Source organism: Rhinolophus ferrumequinum, chromosome 11 (assembly GCF_004115265.2).
Source record: "Rhinolophus ferrumequinum isolate MPI-CBG mRhiFer1 chromosome 11, mRhiFer1_v1.p, whole genome shotgun sequence".
Classification (NCBI taxonomy): Eukaryota; Metazoa; Chordata; class Mammalia; order Chiroptera; family Rhinolophidae; genus Rhinolophus; species Rhinolophus ferrumequinum.
In genome coordinates, this window is record NC_046294.1 from 45,634,755 (window position 1) to 45,650,003 (window position 15,249).

At 39.2% G+C, this 15,249-nt stretch overlaps 1 protein-coding gene and 1 pseudogene across 1 annotated transcript; both read left to right on the top strand.

The window, feature by feature from the left end:
* The first annotated feature begins 2,605 nt into the window (after positions 1-2,605).
* Positions 2,606-3,595, top strand: LOC117029696 (olfactory receptor 52L1-like). Its single transcript, XM_033118902.1, has one exon. It carries the CDS (start codon positions 2,606-2,608, stop codon positions 3,593-3,595), a length of 990 nt encoding a protein of 329 aa, XP_032974793.1.
* A 3,028-nt stretch (positions 3,596-6,623) lies between these two features.
* On the top strand, positions 6,624-14,849 carry LOC117029697 (olfactory receptor 56A1-like; annotated as a pseudogene).
* Positions 14,850-15,249: the final 400 nt, after the last annotated feature.

The window sequence follows — 15,249 nt, forward strand, 5'->3', positions numbered from 1 at the left end:
GAATATCACTTCAGGTGAGGAGCAGTGAGGAATCAGTCCACTCATGGACATCCCACTATCTGCTACATCATTCTCATCCTGTAAGTTCAGGGTGTCTTGTCAAGTTCCCATGATTCCTGGTTGTTTTATATACTAATCTACTTATTTTTAAAATTTAATCATATAGATATTTATTTATTTATCCAGAAAACGTTACCGAGTACCAGGTGGATTCCAGCACTTCTAGAGATTTTCCTGAGACTGCTGCCATAAACAAAGCACAATCCCTACTCTTCAAGGACGGACACACTGACAGGTTTACAATGCAAAGTAATCAGGGCAATGACAGGGCAGGTCAAGTGATTTCACAGGCAAGAAAAGGACACATGCCATACTGCATTACAGAATTTGGGGACAGCTTTACAGTAGACAGGTCACTTGGACTGAATTTACATGAATAAGTAGGAAAGCACAACATTAGTTCTTTGCTAATTGTCCTCTGCTTCCTGATCAGAGAGCTAAATATGTCTTCACTTTTAGGTTCCTGGGAATAAAATCCCTTCTGCTTCTCTTCTAAAAATCACTGAGGGACCTCTTATTTACTTTAGTAACTAATGCTTAATAAGCAGCTCTAGGCTTTTCCTCTAGACTCGCACACCACGCAGAACAAAGAGGCAGGTTATTTTCAGGCCCGTGCATTTATCTCTGCTTCTCTCCTTCACCCACTGTAGCTTGGCTTCATTCTTCACTGCTCCACTGACACCGCTTCTGTCAAAGTGACCGGTGGCCTTCTCCAAGTGCTCAGCTGTCTTCTAACTCCTCAGCTAAATAATGGGCTGAAGGTTGCAGCAGAAGGAGAGTAGTTAAGAAAGAGAATTAACTTTCTCATTGTGTAGAATGTTAAGCACTGAAATGTGAATTTTTGTAAGATTATGAGATTCTTCTGGTGGGGATCTCAGTAAAAATATGTCACTGTAACTTGAAGTTAACAGTGGATTTGAATCTGGAAGGAAAAAAAAAGGCTGGAAGATATATGCCCACCTGGCATTTCAGATTTTGTAGCTGCCATGTTCAGAGTTTTGGGGCAATATTGTAGTCATCATTGATCTATAAAAAGACTCTTGGAGTGATCTATAGAAGGATGCATAATTCATAGGAACTGAGCTATCCCTGACTCTTTTTACATAAACATATACATGTGCACCCCTACCTTACATAAAAATTATAATTATTTCAGACTGTGTCTGTCTTTTAAGACAAGCATACAGACACAAACATATCCAGTTTCAAATTTTTTGTTTTAATGGCCAGGAGGTGACTCATACGTAGAAGGTTAAACAGAGCACTTATTTAATTTGTACTTCTTGTTAACGTAGGGGTGTCAGAAACAGTGAATCATCATCACATCATGATGAGAGACAGACAGTAAAAGTTTGAAACAGAGAAGCAGACTCATGGAGACAAAGAGAAAAAGAAAGAGGCCAGTGATCCCATACTCAGTGATCATTTATTATTAATGTTAGTAATGATAACAATATTGACATAAGATAATTGATATAAGGTGACCTTTGAAAACCTTGTATGCTGGTCTTAAATGCATGATATTTTTCCATGGAGTAAATTAAAAAATATTTTAACCTTAAAGGTGACAAGACAACATCTGCATTTCAGGAAAAACTCTTGACTTCAGGGTGGAGAGTGATTGGGAAGGGTATGATAGCAAAGGCAGAGAGATCTGAGGAAATAATCCAGATGAGAAAAATCGGGAGTGTGAACTAGATGGCAATGATGTTAGGGGTTGACAAAAAAGAATTAAAAACAAAGTCAACAGGAACTGGTGAATAGGTAAAAGGGATGAGAGATAAGAATGAATAAGGATAGTATTAAATTTCTACATTGGGCTGGATAGGTAGAAAGTGATATAATTCACCAAAACATAGACAAAATGGAGGTAGAGAAGATTTGGGAAGAACAGGTGAATTAATTTGGTCTTAAATATATTGAATGTGTGGTATAGCTATTTTTGAATGTGTGGTATATAACTAAGAAGCAAATGAAAAAATAGACTTGTGTTTCAGAAAGCTATTTGATTTAGAAACATAGATTTTGAAGTATTAAAGTATATAAGTAGTTAAAACCATGCAATAAGACATAATGGATAGAATGGGAACAGAGGAGATGACAGCAATCAACAGCATACGATGGATAGATAGAAGATCGTGGTACTGGGGATATAGGAGAAACAACCGTAGAGTACTATGTTATGGAAACTGAGGGAGACTAAAGAATAACAGATTGGTTTACATTGTTCATTAATGCCAAGAGGTAATAAAGAGTTTCCTTTCAAGCAGACAATTGCAAATTAGAAGTAATTGAATGGTAGACTTTAAACATGTCTCTAAAAACATCATATGCTTACTCTTATCTCTAACTGAAACTAGACCTATCCTAATTCAGACATGTGGATGTCTCAGCTATAAAAAAATATTATCTCAAGAAAAGGAGATTTTCTTCCTTGTATATTTATTCCTTTTATCCCTTTGTGTTTCAGTTAAAGCCTTCTTCTTCTCATGAAGATGGCAGCAATATCTGGACAATGCGATAACCTATCAGGAATGGAGAAATCATGATTTTGGCTTCTTTTCTCTCTTCCATCTCTGAGCTATTCATGATAACCCTTAGTAATTCTAGCTGGAGGCTTCTTCAGCCTTCTTTTTTCCTGATTGGCATCCCAGGTTTAGAGGACAGCCAGCACTGGATAGCATTGCCACTGTGTGTGCTTTACCTCCTTGCTCTAGTGGGCAATGTCACCATCCTTTTCATCATCTGGATTGACCCATCCTTGCACCAGCCTATGTACCTCTTTCTGGCCATGTTATCTGCCATTGACCTGGTCCTGGCCTCCTCCACGGCACCCAAAGTCCTTGCAGTGCTCCTGGGTCATGCCCATGAGATTGGGTACACTGTCTGTCTGATCCAGATGTTCCTCATCCATGCGTTCTCTTCCATGGAATCAGGTGTACTCGTGGCTATGGCCCTGGATCGCTATATAGCCATATGTCACCCTCTGCACCATTCCACCATCCTGCATCCAGGAATCATTGGGAAAATTGGAACAGCAGTGCTGGTGCGGGGATTACTCCTCCTCCTCCCCTTCCCCATCCTGTTGTGGAGACTTGTATTCTGCCAGGCCACTGTCATAGGCCATGCATATTGTGAACATATGGCTGTGGTGAAACTTGCTTACTCAGATACCACAGTGAACCGAGCTTATGGGTTGGCAGTGGCACTGCTTGTGGTTGGACTAGATGTCCTGGCCATTGGTATTTCCTATGTCCTCATCCTCCAGGCAGTACTGAAGTTTCCAGGGCGTGAGGCGCGATTTAAGGCCTTTAGCACATGTGGGTCTCATATTTGTGTTATCCTGGTCTTCTATATTCCTGGCATGTTTTCCTTCCTCACTCACCGTTTTGGCAACCATGTACCCCATCATATCCATGTTCTTCTGGCCACACTCTACCTCCTTGTGCCTCCTGCACTCAACCCTCTTGTCTATGGGGTGAAGACTCAGCAGATCCGTGAGCGAGTACTCAGGGTGTTCTACAGAAAAGGATAAATATAAATACATCTTGATTATTTTCTTCAGAGGCTCCTGCCAAAGATACTGCCAGGAGCCCATGCCTGGTCTAGGCTATATGAACAGAAGCCATCCCACACTGAAAAGTCCTTCTAGTCCTATGAGTCTCATGGCAGAGTACTTATGGCCATTTTGTTCCCTAGCTGGTTGGGATGTACCTGGATTGTTTGATTTGTGAATATTTTCTGTATTCATTTTTGTTTTCTCCTGGTCCCAACATTTCCCCACTCCTTGTGATGGAGAAACTTGGGGATAGGATAAACTGATGGATAAGGCATTTTTTTTTCTACCTTTAACCAATGACTGCATAACATCCTCTGGAATGGGAATGGGAAGTCCCAATCTTTGCTTGGTTTTTAGTTTTAGAGTGTCCTCAAACCCTCTAAGTGCTGTGAACTCAAGGTCACTGGGTTCCTGGGTAGCAAAAATGTCTCTTTCCAAAGCATTTGAGATATCCACAATGTGGAAAACATCTTTCATTGCAATATAGCAGTTACCCATTTATTTAAAAAGAACTCAAGTTGTGCAGGCACTACACTAGGTTCTAGGAATAATATGTTACAATCCCTATTTTCAAAAAAGAAACATTATATATACAGTGGATTTCTTTTTAAAAGAAAGTCTGTATTTTTAATTTATTGTATTTTAATTTATTTATATTTTTTTCTTAGAATAAATACTTAGAATAAGACCAAGTATTGAATATATGTGTGTTTTATAAGTACTAATTTAACAAAAAAAGGAGCCATGTAATTATTATTATCTAATAACTATACAATGTACTGGAGTATAGTGTTGGCAAACATACCTTTACTAATAAATGTGGAAGTAGTTATGCCACTTGAATTCCTATTTTACTCTCATTTAAATTTGCTATCAGAAGATTATTTGTAACAATTTCTTATTGTTTTATTTCATACTGTGCCTGCAGTATTTCCCCTATTTCATTATATTTGTATTTATTTGTGCCTTGTCTGTTTTGTTTGATCACCCATGTTAAACATTTATCAATATTATACAAATGTTTAAATATTCAGCTAAATATGGCTCTTTGGGTTAACCTTTTCTTGTCTTTTCTGCTGATTTAGATTTCTTTACTTTTCTACCACCTCAAAGATGCATGGAAAGGTCATTTAAAAATATTACATATTTTATAAATGTCTTTTTCCCCTACATACATTCTTCACTCTAGAAATAATAAAACTCCTAGAAGAAAACATAGGAGATAAACTTGATAATTATTGGTCTTGGCAATGATTTTTTGGATTTGACAAAAAAAGCCAAGGCAATAAAGGCCAAAATAAACAAGTGGAACTACATTAGACTAAAAAGCTCTGCAAAGCAAAGAAAAGCATCAATAAGATGAAAAGTCAATCTATGGAATCAGATAAAATATTTGCAAATAACATATCAGGTAAGGGGTTAATATCTAAATTATATAAAAAACTCATACAACCCAATAGCAAAAACAAACAAAAAACAAAACCAACCAATCACAATGGATTGAAAGATGGACAGAGGATCTGAATAGACATTTTCCCAAAGAAGACATGCAAATGGTCAACAGGTACATGAAAAGATGCCCAACATCACTAATTATCAGGGAAATGCAAATTGAAACCGCAATGAGATATTATCCCACACCTGTTGGAATGTCTGTTATCAAGAAGACAAAAGATAAGTGTTGGTTAGGATGTGGAGAAAGGGAATCTTTGTGCACTGTTAGGGAAAATGTGAAATGGGTTAGCCTCTATGGAAAACAGTATGGATGGATGTTCCTCAGAACATTAAAAATAAAACTATTATGATCCAGCAATTCTTTTAAGGATATACACAAAAGAAACAAAATCATTGTCTAGAGGAGATAGCTGCACTCCTATGTGCAGCATGATTTACAATAGCCATGACATAGAAACTACCTTCAAGTTGAGCAACAGATGAATGGATAAAGAAAATATTACATATATATTATTCAGCAATACGAAAAGAAGAAAATCCTTCTATTTGCAGCAACATGGATGGACCGTAAGGTTATTTTGCTAAGTGAGATAAGTCAGAGAGAGAAAGACAAATAGTGCATGTTATCACTTATCCGTGTAATGTTAAAAACCTGAACACACAAAAGCCAAGAACAAATTGGTGGTTGCTAGAAGTGGGATGTGGGGGGTGGGGGAAATGTGTGAAGGTGGTCAAAAGGTACAAACTTCCAGTTAGAAGATAAATAAGTTCTAGAGATGTTAAAAAAAAATGGTAACTTTGAGAAAAAGAGGAAGTAAATCATGTTATCGGTCTAACATCTTGAATCAGAATTATTACAATTTATGAGCATTACTTACATTGTATATATCTTTCATGCTAGATTGTAGGCTCCAGGAAAGCAACAATCTTATGTTTCATTTACTTCTCAATACTGAATGTCTGACTTACTCTCCAACAGAACAAACACCCTCAATAATTATTTGAGATACTGAATTCAATTATTGCACAAAATTTTTATCTCTGCAATGAGTGTTCCCTTTTATTACTTTTTAGTGTGATTTTCTGTTTTGAATTAGGAGGACAGATCTTCGATCTTAGAATTAGATGCTCTTCACCTGACAGAGACAGGGCATCTCTTTGAGACAAAGAAGCTCAGGCATGCTGTTGGAGATTAAAAGTGCAGATTTCTCAGTTTTTATCCATTCTGCATTCATAGCAGTAGAGAATGTCCACAAGGCATTAAAGAGAGATCAAGGTACTAGTGGTTAAAAAATTAATATATTTCATATGGATGGCTCTTTGGCAAGTCACAATTGGAAAATATAGGTGGGATCAGAGGACAAAAAGGAAGCCTTCAATTTCATTTCCTAAATTTTAGGTCTCAGGATCCCTTTCTACCTCTTTCCCTTACCCAGATATGGTGAGATTTGATTTGAAAATTTGTTCCAAGTACAAATACCCAGTCATCAAAAAGGGTTGCAATATCCCCGTAAATGGAGCCCTAGCAGAATGTAAAATGCAAGAGACAATGGCAGTTTCCAGGTTTTTCTCGGGGAAAGAGATTATGGACAGGTGAGTTTATGATACTTGAAAATGAAGCCAAAGAAAGTCCTCTGGTGTCCCTACACATCTTCCAGGCAGGCAGTGAAACAGACAGGTTGGAATATTTTTCCTACTCTTAATATAGAATAACCCCAACCACTGTTTCCAACAACCTCTGTGAATTGTACTAGTGATCCTTCTTCCTATATGATAAAGTGAGGAAGGGAGGAGGAGAGGGGGAAAAGAGCAGAAGTTTCACCGCTATTATTTCCCCCTTGTGGTGAGAGGGAAAAAAGGCCTTCCTCTATGGAAGCGAAAGTGGAAGAAATCAGATGCTTCTTTAATAAGCAGCATTCACACTCCTTTCACATCCTTTGGATGACATTGATAATGTTACATGGGGTTTGGCAGAACGCTTTTTCTGTGCTGGGTCATAAATTATGTTTCAATAAATTTCAAAACACAACGTTTTACAGAATATAGTCTCTTACCAACACATAATTAAATTAGAAAACAATAACAATAAGATGTCATGATAAGCCCCAGACACTTGGAAATCAAAAAACACATATGTAAACAATCCATGGGTCAAATAAGAAGTCACAGAAAATATTAGAAAATATTTCAAACTAATTGATAATAACATATAGTAAAAGTTGTGGGATACAGCTACAGAAAAATTAGAGGGAAAATTATACTTTTACATGCCTATTTTAGAAAAAAACAAAGATTTAAAATAAATTATCTTAGTTGATAACTTAAGAATTTAGATAAAGAAGAATACATTAAGCCCAAGGTAAACAAGAGTAAGGAGTTACTAAAGATAAAAGTGGAATCAATAAAATAGAAAACAGAAACAATGGAGAAAATCAACAAATTTGAAACTTGATTATTTGGAAATATCAATAAAATCTATAAAGCCCTAATACAACTTATCAAGGAAGAAAAGAGAGGGAGGTGATGTTGTTAAGATGGCAATACAGATTGCCTGACTTTAGTCCTCCTCACAAGAAGACCAATTAGCAACTATCCATAGACAAGACACCGTTGTGAATATCCCAGAACCCGGTAGTGAGGCTGTCGCATCCCTCTGGACTACACAGACCGAGAAAGACTGCGTTTGAAAGGTAAGAGGAGCAGTTTCACTTTGACGGCATCATCCCTCTTCCAGGCTGGCACAGCACTGTGCTGAGAGGGCCCACCTGGACCTCCTGTTTTTCCAGTGGGAAAGGAGACCCAATGTAGACGTCCAGCAATGCCCACATTCTGAATGCTTTCTGGGAGGCTAACTCAGGTCTCATTTCACAGGGATCAAGAGGTAATCTGCAAGGCTTGACCACCAGGGGTCAGATGGAGGTGAAGAAGTGGGGTGGGTGGGTCTCATAACAACCTGCACTCAGATCTTGGAGGGCTGCATTCCTGCTCCAGTGAAGCCTGAGCAGAAATCTCAGGCAGCAGTTCTGCCCATTTGCAGACCTGAGCTCGTGGCCCTGTCTGGCCAAGTAGCTCAGCTGGCAGTTCTACCTGATTTGGGTCCCCAATCAATGAGCCTTACCAACAGTAGAGTCCATTCTATGCCCCACCCAGGTAGGGAAGCAAATTAGCAGATACCCTCACCCCCTGCCAATTGCTGAGCATACTCTCCAGTTTTGCTTGACCAGGAAACCCTGTACTGCTCAGGCAGGTTGCCAAGCAGCCCTGCCCAACTACTGAGCGTTTCCTCAGGTCCCTCAAAACCAGGTAGCCAACAGTGACCTTGACAGCCTGGGAGTCCAGCCTACAATTCCCCCCAGACTGTGGCCTTGCCCAGGCAGGAAGTCCAGCCAGTGACCCTGCCCAGTTGAGGAGCCTGTGGCCCCATACAACCAGAAAGCCTGGGCAGCAGCAATGCTGGACCATAGAGAAGTCTCAAGCTTCATCCAGCGAGGCGATAAGCTGGAAGGCTCACCTGATCAGATAGCCTGGCCATTGAACTTGCCCAATAGTGGAGCACAGCCAGTGTCCTACGTGATTGTGAAGCCAAACCTGTGGTCTCACCCAAATTCAGGGCACAGACTGTGGCCCCATCTGATTGCAGAGCACAGCTTGAGGCCTTGTCTGACTGTGAAGTCTTGCCTGTGGTCTTACCTGAACACAGCAACACCATCCAATTGAAGAGCATGCCAGAGGCCCCATTTGACCAGGAGCAATTATGGAGTCCAGCCTGCAGCCTGCCCCAATTGCAGAGTCCAATCTGTGGCATTGCCCTGTCAGGAAACACAGCTAGCAATCTTGCCCAACTGGAGATGATTGCAGAGCCTAACGAGATGGCTCCCAGTCAGCAGCTCCACCCGACCAGGGAGCCCCCCAGCAGCCCTGTTTGAATGCAGAGCCCAAATAGCAGGATGACCCAACTGCGAAACCCAGTCAGCATGACTTCCGTCTTCCTAGAACCTCTGAGCATAGGTAGTGGCCTTGCCCAATTAGAGACCACAATAGCAAGCCCCACCTGGTCATGGATGCTGCCAGCTGACCCACCCAGTACCCGAAGCAGAGCTGACTGGTGGAGGATTTTTCCCTGCCAACGCAAACCTGTAAAGTATGGCAGAGGAGACTGCTTACCCCAGTGGGCAAATGTCAATGCAAGGATACGAGGATTCTGAAGAATCAGAAAACACAATACCACCAAAAACATCTAATAAAACACCAATAACTAATATCTAAAAAAAGATTATCTATGAATTGTCTGACAAAGAATTCAGAATAATCCTTTTAAAGAAGCTCAGTGAATTATAAGACCACACAGACAACCAAACAAAATGAAGTTAACAATGCATGAACAAAACAAGAATTTTCACAAAGTAATAGAAATGACCAAAAAACCCCCACAAAAAACAAAAACAAAAACAAAAAAAAATGTATGGAAATCTTCACTTCCCTTCCTTCCCTTCCCTTCCCTTCCTTTCCCTTCCCTTCCCTTCCTTTCCCTTCCCTTCCCTTCTCTTCCCTTCTCTTCACCTTCCATTTTTCTTCTTCTGTTTGGTAAAGGAGAAAAAAAACTCACAATGAATCTGACTGGTTTTATTTTAACTTCATCATCACAATCCCCCACGAGACATTCAACAAATATCTGTGACTGGAATAATCACTCACTCAGAAAAGTGGTTCTAAATACGCTAGAAAGGTAGGAAGAAGTAAGATTATGTATGACCTTGAATTAATTAATTAGGTAAAAAAATGTGTTGATCCCACTATATTCTAAACACTATGAGGTACCACATTAATGAGAAACAAAATCAATATAGATCTAATGCTCATGAAGCTAAGAGTCTGGTTCATGTGTAGTCTTGAATAGTCCATATTAAGAAAGTTAGTTTTATTTGATGAACAATGGTAAGCTACTGATACAATAATGTAATGTAATTACTATATAGGAATCTCAACAAGGGCAGGAGCCTTAATTACTTTATTCATCTTTTTATTCCTGTGACTATCCTTGTGCTATACATATGATTGATAATAATACGTATTCATTGCATTATTGAGGTTTAGATAGGGTTAATCAGCTGCCCAAATTTGTGTACATATCAAACAGCTGAGTTGAATTCAGGATAATATAAAAAGCAGGAAACAGTACAGCTTTGTTAAGAAATTCTGGAAAGGTTCAATATACCATTTCAGGATGTTGAAAGTGGTATAATGTTTAATAGGATGGTCTGTGGAGTCAAGCAGATAAATGCAGACTTGAATTTTAAGTCAGTTTCAAATCTTGTTCCCCACTTCTCAACTACTAGCACCCAGTAGCTGTAAGAAGGTAAGAAGATGGTTCTCATGAGATCCAGCTCCTCAGCTAATGGGACCCAGTATCACAAACTACAGCTGCTCCTAGCTGGCTTGGAGAAGGGGTGGGGCAGTGTGACGAATTGACTGTAGATCAGAAAACCCTCTAGATTTTTTCATCAGAGCCAAGGAAATAGTTCGAGTTCTGGTTTCTGGATGCAGCAGTTGACTCCTTGGGAAGGACCCAATCTGTCACATCCTTGGTGAGTTCCAGGGTTAAGGGATGAAAGCAATGTAGCAGCTGGGTTGGTAGGGCACTAAGAGCAGGAAACCTTCTCCTCATTCTTATTTTGGCTTCCATGATAAAAAAAAGGAAAAGACTGTGAGTGTTGGTATCAGACGCATGATCATTCAGAAATTCTAGGTTCCTCCAGGAAGAAAATGCACTGCTATAGTCTCAGCATTCCCATATATTTGAATACAAGAGGTTCCATGTTTTCCACAGCTGGGAACTTCAGCAAGTACAAGCCTGCAATCCATATGGCCTGCCCGGAAAAGCTGTCTAGGGATTCCAGAGGAATAAAGGATGGTTCCGGGACAGGGACAGTGTTTGGAGTTTAATAAAACACTGGGCACCAAGGACCACAAGGCTCGGAGAGAGCTGATGAGGAAATTTGGTTATTGCCTTCCCCCAAGATGTTCCAGAAGAGTAGTGTTAACAAGAGAATTAGGAAAGTCTCCTCTGATTATTATACAGGACTCATAGTCAACAGAAACAGATTTCTCTGTGATTTTTCTCTTAGTGGTTATAGTTTTTATCTCTTCCTCTTGCAAGTTAACCATCTATGTGGAAGGCATCACTTAGGTAAAATCTCTTCACTTTCCTAAATTGCTTTTCATTATGAGTTTTAAGGCTCTCTTTAGTCTGATCATCTTCTTCTATGAGGTACAGTTTCAAAAATGTTCCTTAAATTAAAGTGCACGGAACTGAACACAATACTCTAAGTGTGCTTGAATCTGTAAAAGCAGAATAGAAGAGTCACCACTTTCTCTCTAATCATGGTTACATCTTTTAGTAGATTGTAAGTTTCTTAGTAGTTCTTATTAACTGAATATATAAAAACTTCAACTCATTCATGTCTGTACTTCCACCTGACTTTATATCCAGGCATCTGACTCCTTTTTTCTCCACCTATTTCTTTTTACCCCTCCTTTGTTATCCTATATTACGTATACCTTCCTTCATGAAATCCAGGTCACAGAAGGATGAGCTTAATTAGAATAGTTCTCTGCAATGCAAGGAAGAATGAAAACAGGGATGTGGATGGATCAGAGACTTGCATTTGTGAAGTATGATCAAGGATAGCCGCCACTTAAGGGACAGGAAGAAAACCAAAGTGCTAAGGAAGGATCTTTCAGGGATGGCAGGATAAGACCAAAAACAAACAACCAAGAGAATGAGTAAATGGTGAGAAATAAGAATAGCTACGGTTTGTACTATACCCTATGTAATGATAGTTTCCAATTCTCTACCTATTAACTCCATACTTTCAAGTGAATTCCAACTCTTTTCTCCAACAATTCACAATTATGTTTATTTTGATATCTTACAAATGCTATAAACTCAACATATCAATATTGGATCCATCATTTCTCCCTCTACAGCATATACCAAGTCTTTTCAAAGCCTGTTGTCTGTCTTGTGAAATTAATTTAGTTGTTTAATCCAGAAGAGACAATACAAGTTTAGAATTTCTACCCTTTCTTCCTCTATACAAGTACTTAATCTAATCTCTATCTATGACAATATATTTATATCTCTAAAAGGTGACCCTTTCTACACCCTCAGAGCCCTTCCATAGCCATCGTTTACACACTGATCAATTTTCACCTGGAGTATTGAAGCTAACAGTTACTTGTCTCCTTTTAGACGTCTCTTTCCTATTCTGGTTCCTGAAGTTTCAGTGTAGAAAAAAAAAAAAAGGAAGAAGAGATAGAGATTTGGTGTTTTTGTTCAAAACTGAAATCATGGTCTTTACACCAAATATGGATGTGGGATAGATGTAGAAATGTATTAAGATCTGAGAGCCTTGAGCATTTTGCATGTCCACAGGAAGGATCTAGGAAGGGAGAGCTTGAAAACACAGAAAGTTGACTGGATAATTAATAGGTTAAAGTTCCTGAGGAGATCAGGGTGAATAGACTCCAAATCAGAGGTGAAGGGATTGGAAGTAGGAGGAGGAGTAGATCCTTGAGTCAAATGCAAAGAGGAAAGTAAGGGTATAAGTACCTATGAGTTTATGAGTCTATCATGGGAAATTGAGGAACTTGCATCTGATAGTCTCTGCTGTCTTTGTGGAACAGAGGAGAGGATTTAGCATTTGAAAAAAAAATTAGGAAAAAAGGAAAACTGATTGCAGTGAGTGAAGAAGTGAACTAACCAGGGGCTGTTATATTGAACATGCCTATTAAGTGCTCGTTTGAGGTTGGTGGCCAAAATGTTAATGAAAACAGCCTGCCTTTGAGCATAACTGTCTACGGGAACATCAAACTGCACTTGTGCAGGCTTGAGTTACTAAGTGTGTCTAGAATGGTTTGTGCTAAAGGTACAATAAGTCAGAAGGATAGATGAATTTGGGGAACTTCTTTATATTTAATCAATGTTTACTTTTCTTTTGTCATAGGATTGGGAGTATCATTCACATCATAAATTTTTCATCTCAATTTACTTTGGTGTGTGATAAAAAGTGAGGAAAAACTCAGTTTTTACCACTATCTAACAAATTATGTTAGCAATACTTACTGAAAAGACCTGCAGTTAAGTATGATTTTATGACATCTTTATTAGTTCTGAATTATTCTGTAAACTAATGAACATTTCTGGCCACCTATGAGACCTATAATTAGTCAATTTGCTTTGTCAGTATCACATAGAAAAATTTTGTAGATTTGCAGTTTGTTTTATGAGGTAATTCTCATTATTTTCCTTCTAAACCTGTGGCTAGTCTATTATTTTTATTTTTCCAAATTAACTTTAGAAATATTTTACCAAGCTCTCCCCCTATTCATATATATATTTTTAATTTATTATTATTATATTATTATTATTATTATTATTTAATTTATTGGGGTGACAATTGTTAGTAAAATTACATAGATTTCAGGTGTACAATTCTGTATCACATCATCTATAAATTACATTGTGTGTTCACCACCCAGAGTCAGTTCTCCTTCCATCACCATATATTTGATCCCCCTTACCCTCATCTCCCACCCCCTAACCCCCTTACCCTCTGGTAACCACTGAATTACGTTCCCTAGATTAATTTTCAAAACCCGTGGCCATCTTGTGGTCCCCCTATTCATATTTATCTTCACTGAACTTGGTTTTTATTTGGGTTTGCTGTTCTACATCTCATCAGTTTTCTGGATGAGAGTTAGCAAATATTTCAATAACTTCATTTTCTATTGACCTAATTCGTGTGTCTTACCATATGTAAACCCAGGTGAAATGTCCTCATATTAGGATTTATCTCATGACATCTCCCAGCATGAACTCATCTGCTTCCCTAACTACCAGAGTTGGCCCTAAATACTGGTTGTCGCTGCCCCTCATCTTCCTCTTCCTCCTGGCCATGGGGCCAATGGTATTCTTCTGATCACCACCCAGGTGGAGGCCTCTCTCCACCAGCCCAGGTACTACCTACTCAGCCTCCTCTCTCTGCTGGACATGGTGCTCTGCCTCACTATCATCCCCAAGGTCCTGGCCATCTTCTGGTTTGACCTCAGGTCCATCAGCTCCTTGACCTGCTTCCTCTAGATGTTCATCATGAACAATTTACTCTCCCTGGAGTCCTGGAGTTCATGGTCATGGCCTATGACTGCTATGTGGCCATCTGCCACCCACTACGATACTCATCCTTCATCACTGACAAATTTGTGGCCAAGGCTAGTGTTTTCATCATGGCTTGGAATGTTTTGCTTCTCTCACCATTCCCCATTCTCTCTGCCTGGTTTCATTGTTGTGGAAAAAGTCATTGAGAACTGCACCTGTGCCAACCTTTCAGTGTCCAGGCTCTCCTGTGACAATTTCACCCTTAATGGAATCTACCAGTTTGTGGCTGTTTGGACCTCACTAGGCTTGGATTTCATCCTCATCTTCCTTTCCTACACCTTCATTCTAAGAACTGTGCTTAAGATCAAGGCCAAGGGGGCTGCAGTCTAAGCCCTGAGCACATGTGGCTCCCATTTCATCCTTATCCTCTTCTTCAGCGCCATTCTACTGGTTGTGGTGTTGACAAATGTGTCCAGGAAAAGGGTCCCCATGGACATCCTGATCTTGCTCAATGTCCTTCATCACCTCATACCTCCTGCTTTGTACCCTATTACATATGGGTTTCAGACCAAAGAGTTAAAGCAGAGGTTTCAGAAGTTGCTACAGAGGAAGCTTTAAATATACAGAAGGGATTCTCTATAGAAACACTTATTACTATTTCCTCTGTTTCTATTCCAGCATTTGTGATTCCCCAAAGTATAATAATGCTTGGATAGTGAATATTTCCTACCTAGTCTCTATTCCTCCCATATCAGGAATTACTGTAGGTCTCTCAGTACCTGACCAAAGTTCATTTACATAGTTCAGGTAACTAACATTCTTAGATACTTAACTTTGTGTCTAGACATTTATAAATTTAAATCATCTTACCTTTATAACACTTCTGCAGGGCAAGAATTATTCTACTGTATACATAAGAAAACAAAAGTTTATGGAGAAACGTTGACAAAGGTTCCATCCGGTGAGTGGTGGGCATCAGTTCAAGTGTAGGTCTATCTGACTGCAGAGAGTTTCTGAG